The sequence below is a fragment of the Populus alba genome, chromosome 5, assembly GCF_005239225.2.
Source record: "Populus alba chromosome 5, ASM523922v2, whole genome shotgun sequence".
NCBI classification, from domain to species: Eukaryota; Viridiplantae; Streptophyta; class Magnoliopsida; order Malpighiales; family Salicaceae; genus Populus; species Populus alba.
Genome location: NC_133288.1, coordinates 10453770 through 10474694, shown reverse-complemented (window position 1 = coordinate 10474694; position 20925 = coordinate 10453770). Strand labels below are relative to the sequence as shown.

Genomic DNA, 20925 nt, shown 5'->3' with positions numbered 1-20925 from the left:
CGTTTTTTGCATTTTAGGTTTTTTTAACATAACTCACCGACAGCTATCTGTTCTTTGCCTTGTCATGTTAGTTTTCTGGGCTATGGAAAGTTGAAAACCTGTTATTCTTTTTTTTTTTTTTTTCTAGTAGTTCATTTTAGGGGGAAAATGACTTCGTGGTTCTTTGAGGATAATGTTCTTGACTTGGTCTGAATCCATTGATGGCCGGTATGCTAGAGAAATAAATCCGATCAATACCATAAATTTTAATTTCAAAATATTTTGACAAAACGATCTGAATATTTTATGATGCTATGATTGGTTGCGAAACTTGAAAGGTTGATTGAGTAAATCAACGACAAGATCTGAACATTTTGGTTTCAAGAATTTATTATTACAGCTACACCCATAGATTTTCAAGAACACAAGCACAAATAACTGCCTTTGCATATAAGGAAGAGTATGTAACATCCCATGAACATTAATAAGGAAAATAAAGTATCAAGAGAACACATCTGCAATGGCTGGATATATACTGGATGCGACTGAGACTGATTAGATGAAGAAATGCAAGGAAATGATATGCAAATATCACATTAAATCTAGAATAACTCAAGATCTTGGACGAGATAAGATTTATTTCATTTTATTTTGTTTTTCAAAATGATATAATTAAGATGTATTGATCATTCCATTTAAAAAACTGAGTGAAATTAATAACTTTAATCAATATAAACGATGCACTTGAATTTTAAATATATTTTTTTATTACTGTTGGATGTATTTTGGGTCCATCTCGTTGTACAATCTACATTGGTGGGTCGAAATTATATTGATGTGTTACATTATTTGGTCAAACACAATCAGTACTGTTTGGCTTTGACCAGAGGAAAGACCTCAAAAAGAAAAGGAAAAAGAAAAAGCACATCAAATAAAGCTGTGATGAAAATAACTACACTGCATCTATTGTAGGAGTATCCAATCACAAAATGAAGAAATGCTGTCCAAGGAGAAGTTATTATTATTATTATTGTTATTATTATTATAGGACTGGGATCTGCGCGTCCATATATTTTCTACATCTTCTGTATTTGGAACCATATGAAATAAACATCCGGGAGAAAAAATCCTTATCAAAATAATAAGAAAAAACAACCTTCTATATCTAATTTAAATCCCGATCCATATATATAGTTTTATTGGTCTGACAAAACTCGCTTTCCTTTCTACTCTATCATATATATATATATATAGGAGTAGCTTTTTCATAACGAGAACGATAAATATCAAGGTATATAGATAATAATTTTATGTTATAAAACATGGATAATAATAATATATATTAAGTTGATTTACAATTTATTATATATATATATATATAACAACTTGTAAATCAAACTTAATATTTATTATTATATGTATACGAGTATGCGCGCACTTGAATCAAATTTAAGCTATTCAGTACAACTTGCATCACATATCATTAATTATTTAAAAATAACAATTTTATTATACTAAATAAAATATGAATAAATAATTATTTTCATACTATATTTAAAAAAAGTATAACTTATTGTTTGAAAAAATTATTTACAATACCATTTTACTATATGTATTTTTAGAGTCACGGCTCATTACATTATACTTTAAAACCATCATTTTGAATATGATAAAAGAAACAACTAATTAATTGTTTGATTTATCATGGTATTATCATAGGTTTTTATAACTAATAAAAAGTTATTGATCAGAGAGAAGATTTCTAAAAAAATAATAAAGAATTATGGAGGGATGTTAATAATTAATGGAGTGAGAATAACAAAATTCTTTTAATTTAGTTGCAAGGGTTAGAACACAAGTTTAATTTTTCAGAAAAATGTATTTATTGAAAGGGATAACCACAAACTCCGAACGGGATTAGTCTCTTCTTTTAAAAGGATGTGAGGATATCCAAGTAAGGAAAAAAAAAAAATAAAGTCATAATAGTTAAGAATACACATTAAAGCCTATAATATTTATTTTTGGAAAGAGATAAAAATAAAGCTATAATCCAAAGTCCCTTTCCTTAGAAATGTAATAATGAATATTAATCCAAATAAAAGAAAACAATATAGAGTAAAAACAAATTATATACATGAATTTTCAAATCTACAGTATCAGTCAATTCAATCTATGCCGATTTTTATGGCCGGCTAACTATTAATTCGTTAAAATATTTCAATTAAAACACAAATTAAATTAGAGCTAATTCTTTTTAGAAACACAATTAATTTCCTAAATGGTACGTAGTCTACTTAACACTTAATTTTAAATGGTCAACAAATAATCTTACAATTTAAAACTGTTCATGATCCAATTTAGGAATGAGAAGGTAAGCATTTGAGACAAAATAGGAAATCTAACTTGTGCTGCTGCTCCAACTCCTACGCAGATTTTTCAGCGAAGAACGCAACAAAGAGTATAAATACTGATTTAGCACTGTCTCATAGCTGATGCTATGGGGATTTTTTATTTTAGATCTTAGTTTTCGTTTTATCATAAAACAAAACAAAACAAAAAATAGATCTAAAAAAAATTTAAAAAAAAATAGTGATTACAAACAGAAATCATAGCAAAGAACATGCCAAAAAATATATATAATTAAAAGGTAATTCAATATATCTTTCTCTGTAATTCCCTCTTTACTTTACTGCACTACTAGCCCTTACTATGTACTCAGTACAAAGCAAAACCCAGAAGAAGAAGAAGAAGAAGAAAGTACTGTAAGGTCTGTTAATGGACTTACTAATCTATGAACACCTTCCCTCTTCTGCCGATCTATTTTCAGCGATGGAAAATTTAAACAAAGACCTAAACTCTAAAAGTCAATAGCAAAAGGTGTCTGCAGAAGATCATAAGGAGCCCATAATGCATCCAAAGGGCATGGCCGGTTTTCATCTAAGCGAACCCAAGGCTTCCCTTTGCCACTCCAATGCAAAAGACTAACTGGACCAGGATGCAAATCCCTACAAAGACCTCTATAATTATCCCCTCCAAGGCCATGTTGATTCCATTTATGATCCACAGCAGCAATATTCCCTGCAAAAACCAACAAGAATGGAGGCAATGAGCCCAATTCATAAATCCTCATCCTCTTTTGAAGCTCCATCCATTCAACTATTTTTGCTGTGTAATCTCCTTCTCTCCATCTTTCTAAATCAATAATCATCACTCCTGTGTTAAAATAACAGGCATTGCGTCCGGAAAATGTTAAGGAGAGCGAAGGGTTTGCCCAGAATGTAGGCGTAAAGTATGCGGTAATGTTAGCATTACAATATTCCGGTGCTGCTAACACAGTTCCGGTACCAAGTGGAGTAGCTGCCAGCATTGCAATGTCGTCGACTAGGACTAAATCGGAGTCTAAATAGACAGCTTTCCGGACGCAAGGAGGAAGGATGTTGGCGAGATAATTGCGAGCATAGTTAAGAGGAGAGTCGAGGGCTGAGCGGATGGAGGTGGAGATGAGGCCGGAGACAGAGTTGGTGTCGAAAGGGTGGATTTGCGAACGGAGGTAAGGGAAGGAGGAGGTGATAGTTTCGTGGAGGTAGGTGGAGGAGGGGGAGGAAATGAAGTGGAAACGAGTATTTTCCGGGCAGGAGGAGTGTTGGAGGATGGAAAGAATAGCGGCCATGGTGCCGCGGAGGTAAGGGAAGTCCAGAGTCATAGCCACGTGCACTGCTTGCTGAGAGCACATGTCTTTGGTGGAGATTGATGGACATGTTGGGGAGTTGTAGAATTGTGGGGCTTCTCTGAACCTTTTAGTATTGACGGTAGCCGTGGCGGTGGCATTGATTATAATTATGGAGAGGAGGAGAAGGAGGGAGAGGAGGAGATGTGGCGGTGATGGTAGTGTTAATTTTCGTCCTGGTTTGAACATGGCTTGGGGCAGGGCAGAGAGATTTAAAAAAGCTAGAGAGACTCTGAATGATGGGTTCTAACCTTTTAGAAAGAGAGGAGACATGCCCACATCAATCTTGTCTATGGATCCAATTTGTTAAAGCAGGGAAAATGCAAGGAAGCATAGAACACTCAATGATTTTAAACAAAGCCAAGAGTAGCAGCCACATGTTTTTTAAATGTGCTTCAAAAACTAAGTCCAAAAATAAATAAATGCTGTGAAATGTGCACGCTTTAACCACTGACTCTTTTTGGCAATTAGCAACAGAGAAAGTTCGTCTTTATGAATTTTTTATTATTATTAGGGTAAATAAATTAGTAGCCGTCGGATATTGAAGAGAGAAAAAAAAAAAAAAAAAAAAAGGAGAAAGTGCAATTTGGTACAAAAAAGTACTAAGGTCAAAATCGACTTTGCCTGCATCAAGTGACCAACTTTTGAAGGTAACATCCGTTTCGCGCGGATCTTTGATCTGAGGAACAAGAATTATGGATTCATTAACACCAACTCGAACTCTAATGTCTACTATATGCGTGTTAGAGTAGAATTTTTGCCATCTAATCTTATTAACATTTTGAATTCTGTTACAAGTAGAGATATTTCAGCTTTCTCCACCATGTCTATGAACTTGTTCCCATGGATATTAAAAAGAATAGCTAATTTATAATATTTAAATTCAATTTCCACAAACTAGTTTGATTTTATTCAATTTGTTTCCTTGTCATTAATTGAAGAGTTCACTCAACTTGGATTTAACGTAGTTTTTAGAATTTGTTTTAATACATATATTTATTATAGAGCCATACATAATTATTGAATCTCTACTTTTAAACTAGAATTTAACTTTATAAATAGAAAAGCTTTTTTTTCTATAATTAGGTTATATATAAATTATTATAATAATAATATTATATTGTATATCATATAAAAATCAATCTAAATATATAACTTTAACTTGTTATTTAAATTGAACTTATAATTATGAATATATGATAATTAATAATTATTAACTAAGAATACTTTAAATTTATTAATTTTTAATACAATATTTATTAACTAATAATAATTAAAATCAATCCTATACATTTAATTTAATTTGAGCAACAAAATTGTTCTCATATAAAAAAAAATTCCAAAAACAACATTAATACAATTATTAAGAACAACAGAATTAAAAAATAATGAAAAAAAAAAAACATAAAAAAGAAGAAAAAAGTTAAATCTTACCTTAATTTCATTGTGAGTGAAGCTGAGAAGATAAATATATATATATATATATATATATATATATATATATATATATATATATATATATATATAACAACTTCGAACGGTATGTTTATTAACAAAAAAAAAAAATAGAGAAGTTAGTGGAAGAAGAAAGAAGAAGACATAGTTCCATGTAGAGGAGAAAAGAAAAGAAGTGAAGGAGTTGAAGAAATAAGGAGAGAGAGAGAGAGAGGAAAAAAAAAAGAAGAAAGAAAGGGACGTTAGTGTTAATTTGTAAAAGATAACAAGAGAAGAAGAAGAAGATATGGAAGAGAGAAGAAGAAAGTTAGCCCGTCTGTTATGATTTTAAAGATTTTGATCTTTTAACAAATATAAGAGTGGTTATATTTAACAAATATGAGAGTGGTTGAAAAGAATAATTTTTTTCTATTTTATTTTTTCTATTTAGTATTATTAAGGTTTTCTAGTTTTTTTTAATATATATATATATATATAAAGGTTATTATAGTCTTTTGACAAGTGGGGATATAAATGAATAAAATCAAGTATTTTAAAAAATCTCTCAATAGTTATAGTTTTCTTAGTCTTTGAAGATTTTGACTTGTAACAAGCCTCGTTATCCTTCACTTCTGGCTACATCACATATTAAGAAACTTATGGTTGTTGATAGTTATAGGCTCCTTATCAAACCATATGTTATCGATCTCGATTCAGGTTTATGAGTTTTGGTAATCAAAACTGTCAGAATTCTTTTGATTTTAGTGTAGATAATTTGTTTTTCATAAATTAAAAAAAGTATTTAAATCTCTATATCCAAAAATTAAACTAAAAATATACCTCATCATCATTAAAAAAAAAAAAAAAAAAAAAGACACTAAAGGCATTAATTAGATTAGACTCCTAAACCGAAAAATAGCGAATAATTCATTCTCCTAATCAACAAAACAAAAGTATGATATCTTTTTGTTATTGAAAATTTTATATAATATTAAAAAAATATCATTTATATTTTATATTTAATCCCTTTGATCACCTAAATATTAATGAAATATATGATAACTTTCTTTATCGAAGTTTATTCTTGAATTTGAGTTCTAGATGATGATGATGATGATGATGATGATGATATATATATATATATATATATATATATATATATTAACTTGATTATATGTAAAAAGATTTAAAAAAAAAAAGAGAGAGATATTAAACATGTTCTTTAAATATTGTTAAATTTCGAGGAAATAATATATAGGCTCCTTATCAAACCATATGTTATCGATCTCGATTCAAGTTTATGAGTTTTGGTAATCAAAACTGTCAAAATTCTTTTGATTTTAGTGTAGATAATTTGTTTTTCATAAATTAAAAAAATATTTAAATCTCTATATCCAAAAATTAAACTAAAAATATACCTCATCATCATTAAAAAAAAAAAAAAAAAAAAAGACACTAAAGGCATTAATTAGATAGACTCCTAAACCGAAATAACGAATAATTCATTCTCCTAATCAACAAAACAAAAGTATGATATCTTTTTGTTATTGAAAAATTTATATAATATTAAAAAATATCATTTATATTTTATATTTAATCCCTTTGATCACCTAAATATTAATGAAATATATGATAACTTTCTTTATCGAAGTTTATTCTTGAATTTGAGTTCTAGATGATGATGATGATGATGATGATGATGATGATGATATATATATATATATATATATATATATATATATATATATATATATATATATATATATATATATCATGATATATTAACTTGATTATATGTAAAAAGATTTAAAAAAAGAGAGAGATATTACACATGTTCTTTAAATATTGTTAAATTTCGAGGAAATAATAGTTATATATATATATATAAGGAAAAAGCTAGCAAACACTGGATTCGTTGAGGCTAAATTTGCATGCGTAACCTATAACGAGCTCACATATAATTTCCAATTAATAAGGTGGTCACTTCAATGTCCTTAATGAAAGTATGTGATGGAGCATTAAAAAGAAATTGTTGGCCATTTGAGCTAAGTTTAAACAATTAAAAGATGCAACTATGAAAAATCTAATTTTTATCTGAAATTTTTTATAACTTCATCATTGATGTTATTTGTGGAAACCTGAACAAAAACTAGTACATTCCATTTCACTCTTCACTAATTCTTTTTATGGCTGATGAAACTTCAGAACAAGAAAGAGTAAACTGATCACCCCATTATAAAAACTCCAACCCCTCTAAATTCCCTTCAAGTACAAGTTATAAACAATATTGTTCTAGTTATATAAGAACAATTTTGCACCTTTTCATTCCATCAAAAGAAAATACAACACACAACTTCAATATATGCACTAAGTGCACATAAACAACTCCATTTCCCTTAAGCAATAGGCACGATGCCCCAACTCTTCAAAGAAGCAAGCACTCCTCAATAGAACCTAGCCATAAACATGGGTATCATTATCAATCTTCTTTTGACTCTCACTCACATGCTCCCGGTTGAAAAAGACATGGATGCAAGATTGTACCAGCTCCTAAGAATACGAATTGACATTATTCTCACTAGGAGAGAGACTATGTACATTGTCATAAAGTGTTACACACTCATCTCTCAAAAAAATATGTCATCACATAGACCAACTTGGATAACTATACTAACTTTACAGATCCTAGAGAGCACAAAATGTTAGAAACATCTTAGATGTGGTAATAAAAAAAAGTGATGCTATTTGAAAATATTTTCCTATAACTTTTATAAATCTACTAGGGTGTGGTATTACAACCTTGAATTTGACTCCATCATTGACCTTAATGATATCTACATTAAAATCATTTCTCATTTCAACACTAGTATTCCAATAAAAATAAAAAATATAAAAAAAAACATGGCTGGGATTTTCAACATCATCCAATGAAAAGATAAAAGAATCATAACATATCTTCAGAGATTTAATTAGAAAATACTAAATGTTAAAAGTATACTCAAACCCATTGCCACTAAAGTCTTAATTAGTGGAGTCTACAACTACTAATTATGAAAAAATCTATATATTCTTCATGAAAAGACTTTGCTTAACTTAAAATAGAAAATGAAGAACTATATTCGAGTAGAAAAGGCAAGTGTGACTAGACAAGGACACTATTATTTTCAAATAGAAGAATATTTATAGTCCAATTAGCCTCGTACTAGGGCATCCAAGAAAATCACCAAGGGATCCATTCATAATTGCTTGACTTTCTCTAAGTTCCCGGCCACACCTTTTACCACAACATGTGTTGAGGTGTTTGTTGTCATTTAGGGAAAGGATTTCATGTAATACTTATATCTAATGAAGAGTGACATGAACAGAATGAACCCTAACTAGTTATGTCACTATCATAATGGCAATAGTTATGACACTAAGGAATGACATGCCCTGAAAAAGGAGATTGAGAGATTAATCTCAAGCTAATATCTCTAATAATCTTTAAAGAAGAAAATGCAGCCTCAACAAATAGGAAAAAATCCAATGATGCACCATTCAAAATTAGATAGTTTTTAGAAATTGTATCTTCATAATTTTCTGAACTTTTGAATAAAAACTGTAATGTTTCTTCACATTTCTAATACCTTCAATAAAAATCTTCATTACGAAATCTCTGTATCTTTAAACAGATTGTTCATATTTCTAACAAAAAATTTCTATGAAAATCTTTATTTAAATCTCTAGTAATAATGACTTGTACAAGAATCTCTATATATATGACAAGACCCCATGTGAACGTCTCCATATTAATATATCAAAATAATTAAAATCATTTAAAAAAAATAAATATTTATGAATTATAATTTCAATTTGCGTTCAAAGTAGGTGAAGGGGCGGCCAAAAAATCCGTTAAAAAGGGCAAAGCTCGTTGTCAAAAAAAATTGTCTGTTTGCTAGAGAATTTAATAGGGATATGTAAGGGCAGTTGTCAAACTATTTTGTTGCATATGGATGATGTATAGGGGCAAGAGACAAGGTAGTTTTAGAATTCAAAATTCTGGAGTTAGAAAATGTTTTTATTTATACATTATTTTTCTAACATGATTTTTTTGAATAAAAATATAAAGAACTTAAAATAAAAACTCAAATGATTTAAATCTAGAAAGAAAATAAATAGCCAAAACTCCCTTTTTGTTATTTATTTATTTTGATAAAAATTTCATTCTCAGAAAACATGATTTTCATATAAGAACTTGAACTGGTTTTTTTTAAATAAAAATAATATTATGATGTATGTAAACATAAAAGAATAACTAATTCAACAAAATTTTATATATATATATAATACATTAAAGAATTCTATCAACATGAAGGTTCTGAGGACTTGGTCTTGACACGTGCGTTTTGGTACAAGCATGAAATTCAGCCCTGCGTGAAATTTTGAGCATTTAGAGGGTGTTTGAGAGTGTGGTAGCGGTTACTTTTCAAATAGCTTTTCGTGCCGAAAAGCATGCCAATAATGTTTTTTCATTTTTTAAAAATCATTTTTGACATCAGCACATCAAAACGATCCAAAAAATACAAACCGCACTTAATTTTAGCAAAAAAAAAAAATTTTGAATTTTTTTGAAAAGCTTATTTGGCCGCAATGCCAAACAGACTCTAAAAATTTAGAAGTTACTACCCTGTGTGCGAGCTCAAAAAAAGAAAAAACAAAACTAGCATTAAAAAAAAAAAAAATAGTCTGATTGGTGCTTGCGTGCTCTAAACAAATAAAAGAAATCCGTAACCCAGTCAAATAAACCGATATTATTTAATTTGATGATAAAAAAGAGCTAGATGGACTAAATCAAACAAAAATAAGTTTCCATAAGAACCTTACTAGAAAGGTTAGCAAAAGATTAATAATAAAGAAGCAATAGAGCTTAGTTCCAAGCCAACCCAGAGTGAAATATTGAAATTGAAGAAGAAAAAAAAAATTACCTAAATGCACCTGAGTGAAAATCACAAAATTCAATTTTAAAGTAATTCAATGTTAAAAAACAAAACCAAAAAATATTAAATTAAGAAAGCAACGACAAAAAAAAAAACCAAGTCAATTCCGGCTAACCGCCAAACTTGTAATTCTAGTAATTAGATCGAGATAATTGAATTGAAAGGAAATCAAATAAAATCATAAAGCCTAATTTAAAAAAAAAAAAAACAACAACCAACTTGGAAAGATAAAAATAAAAAAGAAAATCAATGTAAAAAATAAACTCTAATGAAAAAATAACGATGTTAACCCGGATTAAGTTTTAAAATCTATGAGTTGAATTATGAAACTGAGATCATTCCATAATGAAAAAACATAAGGCTCAATTTCCGACACTATGTCTAAGGATGAGATTTTAAAAAATTACAAAATGAGGACCAAATTAGAAATAAAAAAGTTAAGGAGATTTGACATTTTTGGATTGAAGGATGCAATTGAAAAGAAAATTCAATTTCACAAAAGGATCAAAAACTAAAAACTTGAATTAAAAGAATGAAAACCAAATTTAAAAAATAAAATAAAAGAACAACCTCAATTTTAGAAAAAACAAAAAAAACAAAAAATCCCTGAACAAAGACTTAAAAATTAAAAAAAAAAAGATCAAATTTGAAATGACAATAAAATAAGATGACAATTATAAAGTTTTGAATGGTGATAGCGAGTTCTAAGGATAAGAGAGAGAAAAGAGATATAAAAAAACCAAAGAAAATGAATGTTGATGACACACCGTAAAAAATAAGCATACACATGTACATTGCCACCACTAAAGGGTGGGTTTGGCCACCAGAGAAGGCCATACATGTTGTCAAAGAGCTACACCTCCCCCAATCTCTAATGGCGTGTATTTTTTTAATCTTAATCTCATGACTTGAATCGTAAATTTGAAAGCTTTTTATAGATGGACTTGGATCTTTTCTTGGGTTCTTTTTTTATTTCTTCTTGTGTTTTATAATTTTATCCTCCAAAATTAAATAGTGAAATTCGCAAGTTAACCAGGATTATCCCAAAGGAAGCTGATTTGTCATCGTTTTAATATTATTATTTTTTAAAATATCATCTAGTATATCACTATATCAATATTTAAAAAAGGTGTCCTCTAATATGCATCATGTTTTAAATTCATAATTCATAATTAAATATATCTTTTTTCTTGAAAACACGTTAGCAATGCATTTACTTTTTTATGTTTAAAGAAAACATTATTCAGCTTGCGGTGCAACTCGACCCACGGATCTAGATTGATACTAAAAATAGACGTTCACAAGAAAGTGTAAAAAAAAAATTAAAGATAAAAACAGAAAAATAGTTTTATTCAATTTAAATCAAAGATAAGAAAAAATTCAAAAGACAAAAAGGGGCTACAATTCTGGACTTAGGAGAGCCCACCAACCTGCCCTTTGTTTGTTTGTTTTTTTTTTTTTTGCATCTTTAAAAGGGGGATTTGAAAAAAAATTCAAATGACATGTTATCTATTTCAGAAGATGAATTGTCCTTTACTGTGATAGATAATACATCGTGTAAATGCCTAGCTTTTGACTATCAAAAACCTACTAAAAAACCTGGTTACTCAAAAAGTTATTTTTCAATTAATTTTTATAAAAAAAACAACTAATATATACTCTCATAACCTTAAAAAATCAATATCTCAACTCAAAAACACCCTAGATTAAAGGCAAAACACCCTAGATTAAAGGAAAAAAAAAACCCACAAAATCAAGTTGAGAAATATTATTTTCCAATCTTGATCTACATTTTCCGTCTGGTAAAAAGATCTAAATGGAATTTCTCTTGTAAAACAAAGCCTATTGACACCATGAATAACCTGTTACGTTATTGAAGTTTTGTCAATTGTCAACTTTTTTTTATGTTTTTTTAAACGACTCCTTTTCTTTTTTCTCTCATAGCAAGAAATGAAAATATATAAAATAAATTTATAAATTAAAATAAAAATTGCAAAAAAAAGGACAAGAACAACAAAATAAAACAATCTTGAAGGAAAAAAAATGCCATAAAGGCACGATTACAAAAAAAAATAAAAATTAATTTGTTTTAGATATAATGTCAATTTTAATCCTTATTTTTTTAAAAGAAAATTACAGCAACATAATCAAATATTTTTTATTTTGCAAAATTAAACATAAAAAAAATATAAAGATAAATTAATATCTCGAGAACATGCTAATCAAACAATTTTTCATATTCAAATATGAAATAACAAAATATAAAAGGATAAATTTAAAAAAAAAAAAGGCTTGGTGATTGAAATAAAAAAAATCTTAAGAGATTAAAAAAATACAAAGCACTGTTTGCTATCCATATTGGTTTTCATATGAGATTTATTTATTTTTAATTAATAATTATCAGTAAAACATAAATACCATAAATTTAACAACTTTAACACATCAATTTCTCCATCTATTAGACTATTGATATCATAGAGTGATTGAGAATATAGTAACAGTTATATTTTAAAATATTTTTTATTTAAAAATATATAAAAATACTTTTTATTATTTTTTAAAATTAATTTTGGATATTAATTTATCAAAACAATTTAAAAATATAAAAAATAATTTTAAATAAAAATAAATATATTTCAGCAAACCTTGGACTTCACTATAAACAGAGCATTTTCAGACAATATAACCAGAAAAAGAAAATTTCAGCCAGGAATTAAATGGAAAAAAGATTATTTTTGTCCCAAAGAAGGTTCATTGTGCATCTATCCATTTAAGGATGTGTATAGGAATGAAATTTTGTTTTTTCTAGACGCATTGGAAATATCAAAATGATTTTTAACAATTGTAATTTATTAGTTAAAAAAGTATATTTTTATATATTTTTAAATGAAAACATCATAAATAATTGATAATGAGAGATTTGACTAATATTGCAGACGTCTTCATCACAAATGATCACAAAACCTGGCATACATGCAAAAGAAATTGACATCCAACCAAATTCAAGAAAATATCAACGCTTTCCTGCATGTCTCATCAACTATGGCGTAATTACCAAGAAAAGAAGCTCAATCCTTTTGCAAGAAACTATTAAACCACTTCGATGATTTGAACCATCCTTTTGTAATGGTAAATCTACTGAAGGAAGCGAAATCTACGGTTCATTTTCTTATATTGCAGATTGCAGTAGGAACCCTCCATCCCCGTTCATCACTCTAAACGCCTGAACTTTCCCGACTCTTCATCTGAAACTCCATTGCTTCACATTAAGAGCCTAATTTTATTCGTCCTAATCCTTATTGGGTGAGAATCATGTATAATTTACCTGTAAAAGAGCTGGCAGAAGCAGCTTCAATCAACTGCAACGCAATGTACACTATTCAAATACCAATGTGAAGTTGAACTGCTATTAAAAGGCTACTTCGCTGTACAAAATTTGCCAGCAGAAGAAATAAGACCAGATAGGAGAACAAGAAATTACCTCCTCGAGATTAGATAAGCAAAACATAAAATAGTTGGAAAATCTACATCCCATTTATAATCAATCATGTTCCATGATTGCTAGTCGTTGTGGAAAACATAAAACTCCCTCGAAAGGATTTTAATCATTACAGAATTATCTAAGTAAAACAATCGCAGATGATGTATATACAGATACAACAGAAACAATTCCAAGTGACAATATCAGTCGAAGTTCAAAAAGCAATTCATTGATTTACCACCAAAGCAGAGCGAGGATCACCAAGAATCCAATAAAAAAGAAGAGGTTTTTCAAAACGTTATCGGCCTGCTGCCCTCGAGTAGTTGCAGGTGGGAAGCGGTGCGTATGGTTGCCGTGAAAACCATGAAAGCCATATGGAAATCCAGATGTTGTTCCATACACAGTAGCATCTGGGAACCCTTGAAACTGAATATTAAACAGCGATGGGAAAAGTGAGAGACCACCAAAAGCAGTTGAAATCGTAAAGCCACCAATCCTTGTAGGCGCTGCAGGCATGAATCCTCCTGGCATTCCAAACCCAAAATGGGGTAAATTATTTGCATCCGGCGGAGGAGCAGTTTCCGGCCTTTGTCCAGACGGGCGACTAGGAATATCCATACCCGGATAAGATTTAGATCGAGGGTCAGCCTGCGTTTTCCCTCTGCCATAAAGAGGAACCAATTTCTCTTCTTGAATGATGGCCTTACAAACTGGGCATTCATGTGAATGCGAATGGTGGTGTAGCCATCGGTATAGACAGGGCCAACAAAAGAGATGACCGCAAAGAGTTACGATCGGGTCCTGAGCTAATTCAAAGCAAATATTGCATTCAAAATCGCCTGCATCAGGGCCATTATTGCTCGAAAAAGACGAGCTTTCTGGAGGCACACTTGTCGATTCCACGTATCCACTTTCCATCTCTTTATCCAAAAACCCTCAAAATCAACAGCCTGTAATCACATAAAATCCTCAGGTACCATCAAGAACAACAAATTTTATGCTTCAATTCTCTGTAACCTTAAGCACAAAAAATCTCCAAAATAAAAACTTGTCACCTTCATTTACAACTAATCAAATAACAAAAATTGAACCTATTCCACAAATCCAGCATAAAACAACCTAATCAAAGCAAACATGATCATAAGAAATGCACGATGTCATTTAAAAAAAAAAAAAAAAAGTAAAATGACCCATCATAGTCGGTCACAAAAATATCATAATTCAGCATGTCAAAACCTTGAAAAAGATGGAAAGAAAAAGCTTGCAACTTTATAAATCAAACCAGAAAACAGATCAACTACAAAAAAAAAAAAAAAAAAAAAAAAAAAAAAAAAAAAAAACCATTAAAATCCTCTAAAAATCAGCCAAATCATTTATAAACACAAGCAATAAAACACTCAAAGCAAAACCTCATAGGGAGACAGGAACCAATACCACTCACCTTGATCAAGAGAGACAGGGAATCACAAAAGAAGCTTTCTTTTCTTTTCTTTGCTGGAGAATGAGAATGAGGAGTCTTTAATAGTTAATACTATTTTATTATTAAAATTGAAAACATAAAAGAAGAAGAAAGGTTCAACAGGAAGATTCTGGATGGATGTGGCTTACCTTACCTAAACTTTAACTTGTCGATTTCCCCTGCTAAACAATGTGCATGCTTGTGTTTGTCTGATTCTACGATCAATGATCAGACGGTTTTCCATTTTGATAAGACGTGATCAGCTATTTGAACCGCTTGATGATTTGGATTGTGTGGTTTCTTGGGCTGGGCCTTGAGAATTGGTTAACATCACCCAGCCTGATATTCCGTGCAAAGCTTTTGCGAGGCTCATGAATTATGATTGTCGAGCTTCTTCTTGTTATTTTTTTTAAAATATTTTTTATTTAAAAATATATTAAAATAATATTTTTTATTTTTAAAAAATTATTTTTATATTTAAAAATATCAAAAGAAATATTAATTTAAAACAAATAAAAAATATATTTTTTTATTTTTTAAAAAAATACATGCAAAAACAAATAAAACATTGGATAAAATCTGAAAAATAAAGGACTCGGCACTCAAGTTCATGGGCTTGCTGTCTAACACAGGCAAGGATTTGACTATGAATGAAATAATAGTAAAAATTAATTTTTAAATTGTTTTTTTTTTTAATTTTAAAATAATATTTTTTATTTTAAAAAAATTATTTTAATCAACATAAAAATGTAAAATTCAGAGAATGCAGCACTCATTCTCAGGTAGGATTGTTCATGGAAAAACGTCTAGTGGCGTTCTAGTATGGAAATGCTCCATGGAGTGCCATTGGCTGTCAAAACTTGGATTGACACTAAAAATTTTGTGTTGACAAAGGAGCCCTACCATTCCACACTAAAGAATAATAAAGGGTGGTAACTTGTCCGCCCAGGAGGTTTTGAACTTCTGGGGATATTTTGATTTCTTAATTTATTTATTTTTCGGTTGCAATTTCATATAGAAATCATGGACCAGAATACAAATCGACGCAATATGTTTTTTATATGCTAGTTATTTTTGCCATGTCAACTTTGCCGGCCAGTCAACACAACTAGCTAGTTGGAGTCTTTTGTTGACGAGCATAGGTTATTACAGTCTATTTTTTAAACCTGGTCTGATTATACGAATTGAAATGAAAGTCCAGCGATTTGAGGCATAATTCAAATTGGGCTTAATACTAAAAAAAAAAAAATATCATATTTAATCCAATCCAATTAAAATTCAATTGAGTAGACTTGACTTAATCCAATCAAAAACTAGATATGTTAATTAATTATATAGTGAGAGAAAAAAAAGGATATCTTTTTTGAATGAATTATTAAAACAACTATGTTTTAGTCATTTATTAAAATAATAAGATGTTTTGAGTGATTTAGATTTTATTTTAATTCTAATTCTTCAGGAAAATAATGCTTTGTAATTTATAGTTTTTTCTAGTGTTATTAAATTTGGTTGATCTAGAATCTGGCTTTGATTGAGTTTTAAAAAAACTAGAAGAGAATTGATCTGATTAAACTTGAATGACCCGGTCAACTTGCTCAAAACTTTAGCTTGTTTTTTTTATTTTAAAATAATATTATTTTAATTAATCCTGGTTTTCTACCCAACCCATTATTTAAGCTTGATTTAATAACTTTGGTTTGCTCAAATGTCTTTACTCACATTATAGTAATAATGATGGGGTTTTTTTTATATATATATAATAAGTCTAATGTGATAATCAACAAGAAAATCATGATTTCTATGAAGTGATTTTGATTTATTATTTGTTCAACTCTTTGCCCTATCTTTAATAATTAAATGAAACCATGCCTCGTATCCGGTCAGGTTGGACAATACACTTTAAGCAAGTATTATATATAGAGAGAAATTTATCAAGAATTGATATTATCATTAAAAGCATAGCTTAACATCAAAAGAAAAAAACAAAGTTAGAGTTCTAGGCTCTTTACAAGCAAACCAGAACCAAGCAACTAAAACAACTTTCTTATTAACTCATTGAACTAAAATATGACCAAAGATCAAATACAAAAAAAAAAAAATTGTAATAAAATTATAACCATACAATTAAATTAGCTTCTCTATTAACTCTCTGCTTGGCCAAGTGATCCACTATATGATTTCTCTCTCTATGAATGTTTTTAAAATTCACATAAGAAAGAACACTACAAGGATTTGAAATGACATTGAAGTCATTTTGTAAACATCATGGCCACATGATATTGGTACCCTTACTCCAAGTAATGGCATTATGCAAATTAGACTATATAATCTAGTCTTTAAAAGAAGTGTAACAACAATCAATATCCAATTGAATATCTTTTTAAATTGTCAAAACCTTAGTTATGTTGGAATTTTTAATACTCATAGAACATGAAAAGGTATAGAAAAAAGCACTCTCATGGTTTTTTAATATACCATCAATTCCTGAGAGCTCTAGTTTGCCATTTATAGAAGCATTTCTATTCCACTTTAACTGACATGTTGGTATCCATGTGATTCACTTTGTATTCTTGCCTTAATGGTTGTAGCAAATTTATCCTTGTATAATAGAAGCTCTCATCATGACATTTTGCTCATGTTGCAACTCTATGGGAAAAAAAGAAGTGATAAATATCATCATAATCTATTACTACCTCATTGAAAATCAAATTATTACAGTCATTCCAAAGAGACCAAACTATACCACAAAACAACAACGACCACTCATGTCTTTGTATAGGTCCTGGGATCATTTCATGCCACTATAAAAAAAAATCTAAATATTTTGATAAAATTCATTGCTATCCTAACCATGCCACCACCCATAACCATAATTTCTATACAAACTCACAATAGAGTAAAACATGTTTTGTAGTTTCAGTTTTGTTTACTAAAAGAACAACTTCAATGAAAATCTCTTATAGGTAGCTTATTCAAGATATCAAGCCATAAATTGAACTTTACCTTTGAAGGAGCAAAAAACGATCAAACATCTGATTGAAATGGTTTACCATTGGCAATAGAACTAATAAAATTACAAATCCATAAAATAATAAAAGAAACTGAATGAGCTCAAGTGAATAAAGAAAACAATAATGATAATTTGTTGAGAAATAATATGTGTATTTACAAGGATAGAGTGTCTGGATTATTATCAGCTTTTTTAAAAGAAGCCATTGAAATATTTGCTACAAAAAATAAGTAATTGGAAAAATAAGTATAGAAGATAAAGGTTTAAGATTTTAGGAAATTAAGGTGGTGCGAGGAAGAGCTTGAAAATGACTTGATCTTGAGATTTCTTCTAGGAATTGCAATAAGGATGGGTAGGGGGGCTAAGGATCAACATGCAAGTGTCCAGATAAGGTTTAAATTAATACTTGAGTGCAAAAGGGGATTGGCTAAGATCCTATGCTAACCCAAGGCTGTTGCGCTTGAGTTGAGTTGAATTTATGCCAAGTTTAAGAGTTTGGTCAAAATTTAAATTCCATAATTCTAAAAATCCCCTGATCAATTAGGGTAGGAGTAAAAACAAAGAGATTGTGGCTAACTTGAGATCACTTAAAACATAAATTGTGTTAATTTACCATGAAACAAATATGATGTTCATCTTTGCAAGTGTTTTCTTAAAGAACCCCTATAAAATAAAGGAATTTCATTAAAATAAGGAATTTATATATGAAAAGGATTGCTGAGAATCTCAAGTGCATCGCCAATTATAAACGTCATTCTCTATGTAGACATGATGCCTATATGGATTTGTAAGAATTAATCTGGGATTTGGTTTGCCTATTTGCGTCTCTTATTGATAATTGATCCAACCAATCAAATCTTTGTGATAGGGTTCTTTATGTTGTCTCTTGAGCCCTTACATCATTCTATATAGTCTCAACTCCTTACCTGCATCACGAGGTGAGAAGATATTTACAATATCTCAATCCATTGAATATGTCAACTTGCTCTAACACTATTTGTAGAACTTCTCAAACTCTAAAATTACAATCTTAAACAATACAGAAAACTATGGTTTGATAAATTCTTAACATCAATAATTTGTAACATTTTAATGTCTTTAATTTAATGAAAAATAATATACAAAATTGTTTATTGTTTATGGAATGCTTGTTTTTATCAAAAAGCTTGTTTAGTTTAGACTCAAACTTTTAATACACATCTTATACAAGGGTGTACTAATTTATTAGGAAATGTATTTTTAAAATATTTAATATTTATTTAATTTCAAGTTATTTATTTTCATTTAATTTTCAATCCTTGAAGTTGTTATTAATAACAAAGAATTTAATGATGAAAATGAACAAAGAATTTAATTTACATGTTGAAGTAAATAAAGCCCAAATGAGAATGAGGAGCGAGAATAAAATTAAAATTAAATATAGTTTTATTTAAGAATAATATTTTTATTATTATCTCATCCTCATATTTCTAATTAATAAAATACTAATCTACTTTAACATGTTTTGTATGGTCATGTTGAATTGAATTATGAGCAATATCTAGGACTATTTTGTTGTCAAAAAAAAAAATCACAAAACAAGTGCATATACCAATCTCCATTAGTAACATTTTTAATTAAAAAAGTTAATAGAAATCCTTTGATCATTCCTCTAAACTCAGATTCTTTATCGGAGTATTCCATTACTTTCTTCTTCTTTTTTCTCCTCCCAGGTAACTAGGTTACCAGATTTTGATTTTCACATATTAGAGCATTAATATGCTTGCATTCGAGCATTCTAAAAGCAAGAGTCCAACTCATGCTTCTTTTGGCACAGAAATACGTCTTGCTATGACAAGGCTGCCTTAATACCTAAAAAATGCTCTAATCCTTCAAGATTTTTCATCTCAGATTTGATCGCCAAATATTTTTGAAGTCCAGAGATCTCCTCCATGTCATGTTTTCTTTGTTTGTTGGGCTTGGTTTTGAGCCCAACTTTCCTTCTATCTTTGTAACTTTTTCCTTGTTCTTTGTTGTTGTTGGGCTAGACCTTGAGCCCAATGCTTTCCTCCCTAAGTGTTCCATTTTTAGAGCACCATCTCAGTTTGAGCCCAGCTTTTCTTCCCTGATCTCGATTTTGAGTCCAAGGTTTTCATCCCTGGATGCTTGGTTTTTAGAGCATCCTTCTTCTTTGTTGTTGGGCTCCAGTTTTTCCTCTTTTAGGAGTCGGATTTTGCATCCCCATCAGAAGCAATGAAACTAAATTCATGATAATGGCTGAGTAAAACTCAAAGATTCACATTAATATATAAAAAATATTTTTTTTTAACTTCTAAAGCTATGTTCAAACTCAAAACATTTTCTTCTTAATGTTCCATGCATGCTTAACAATGGAGGAGCATACCTGTTTTAGTCGGCGGTGAGTAAAAAAACAAAAAAACTGATTAAGTGGAGAAAATCAAAAAGAAAATAACTAAAAAAATCGAATCGTAAAAAACAAACCGATTAAACTAATTAGAATTTTGAAAAAACCGATCGGTTCGATTTTTTAAGTCTGAAACAAAATAAACTAAACCGAGTCAAACCAGCAAAACTAAAAAACCAAGCCAAACATAAAAAACCGAGCCAAAACTAGAAAAACCGAGCCAAACCGGTTTGAACCGGTTTTTTCTAAAAAACAAAACCAAAACCTGTCAGTTGGAACCGGTTTTGATTGTTTTTTATATATTAAAAAAATTTTAATTTAGTTATTTTTTTTTTATAAAAATCAAACGGAATAAAATATAAATATCACTAATTTTAATAATTTTTTAAGAATGAGAGATATTTATTTATTTATCAATTTGTGCATAAACTGAGATTGAATTAACTTCTTGAACC

General features: G+C 29.3%; 2 protein-coding genes across 4 annotated transcripts; both read right to left on the bottom strand.

Annotated features, from left to right (window-relative positions):
• Window positions 1-2603: 2603 nt before the first annotated feature.
• Window positions 2604-4008, bottom strand: LOC118029982 (probable galacturonosyltransferase-like 2). Its single transcript, XM_035033988.2, has one exon. It carries the CDS (start codon window positions 3893-3895, stop codon window positions 2837-2839), a length of 1059 nt encoding a protein of 352 aa, XP_034889879.1. The 5' UTR covers window positions 3896-4008; the 3' UTR covers window positions 2604-2836.
• Window positions 4009-13628: 9620 nt separating this feature from the next.
• LOC118030016 (uncharacterized) lies at window positions 13629-15286 on the bottom strand. 3 transcript variants are annotated; one of them, XM_035034036.2, is made up of 3 exons: window positions 15206-15286; window positions 15039-15091; window positions 13629-14547 (listed from the first exon to the last, which is right to left on the bottom strand). In XM_035034036.2, the coding sequence occupies exon 3, from the start codon at window positions 14513-14515 to the stop codon at window positions 13832-13834; it is 684 nt and encodes a 227-aa protein (XP_034889927.1). In that variant the 5' UTR covers window positions 14516-14547; window positions 15039-15091; window positions 15206-15286; the 3' UTR covers window positions 13629-13831. The 3 variants fall into 3 exon arrangements, with proteins under 3 accessions (XP_034889927.1, XP_034889928.1, XP_034889926.1); XM_035034037.2 differs by having other exon boundaries at window positions 15211-15229; XM_035034035.2 differs by lacking the exon at window positions 15206-15286 and having other exon boundaries at window positions 15039-15198.
• Window positions 15287-20925: the final 5639 nt, after the last annotated feature.

What these genes read in the sequence shown, in the direction of transcription:
- LOC118029982 (XM_035033988.2), bottom strand. Translation starts at nt 3,895, where the DNA reads ATGTTCAAACCAGGACGAAAATTAACACTACCATCACCGCCACATCTC.
- LOC118030016 (XM_035034036.2), bottom strand. Translation starts at nt 14,515, where the DNA reads ATGGAAAGTGGATACGTGGAATCGACAAGTGTGCCTCCAGAAAGCTCG.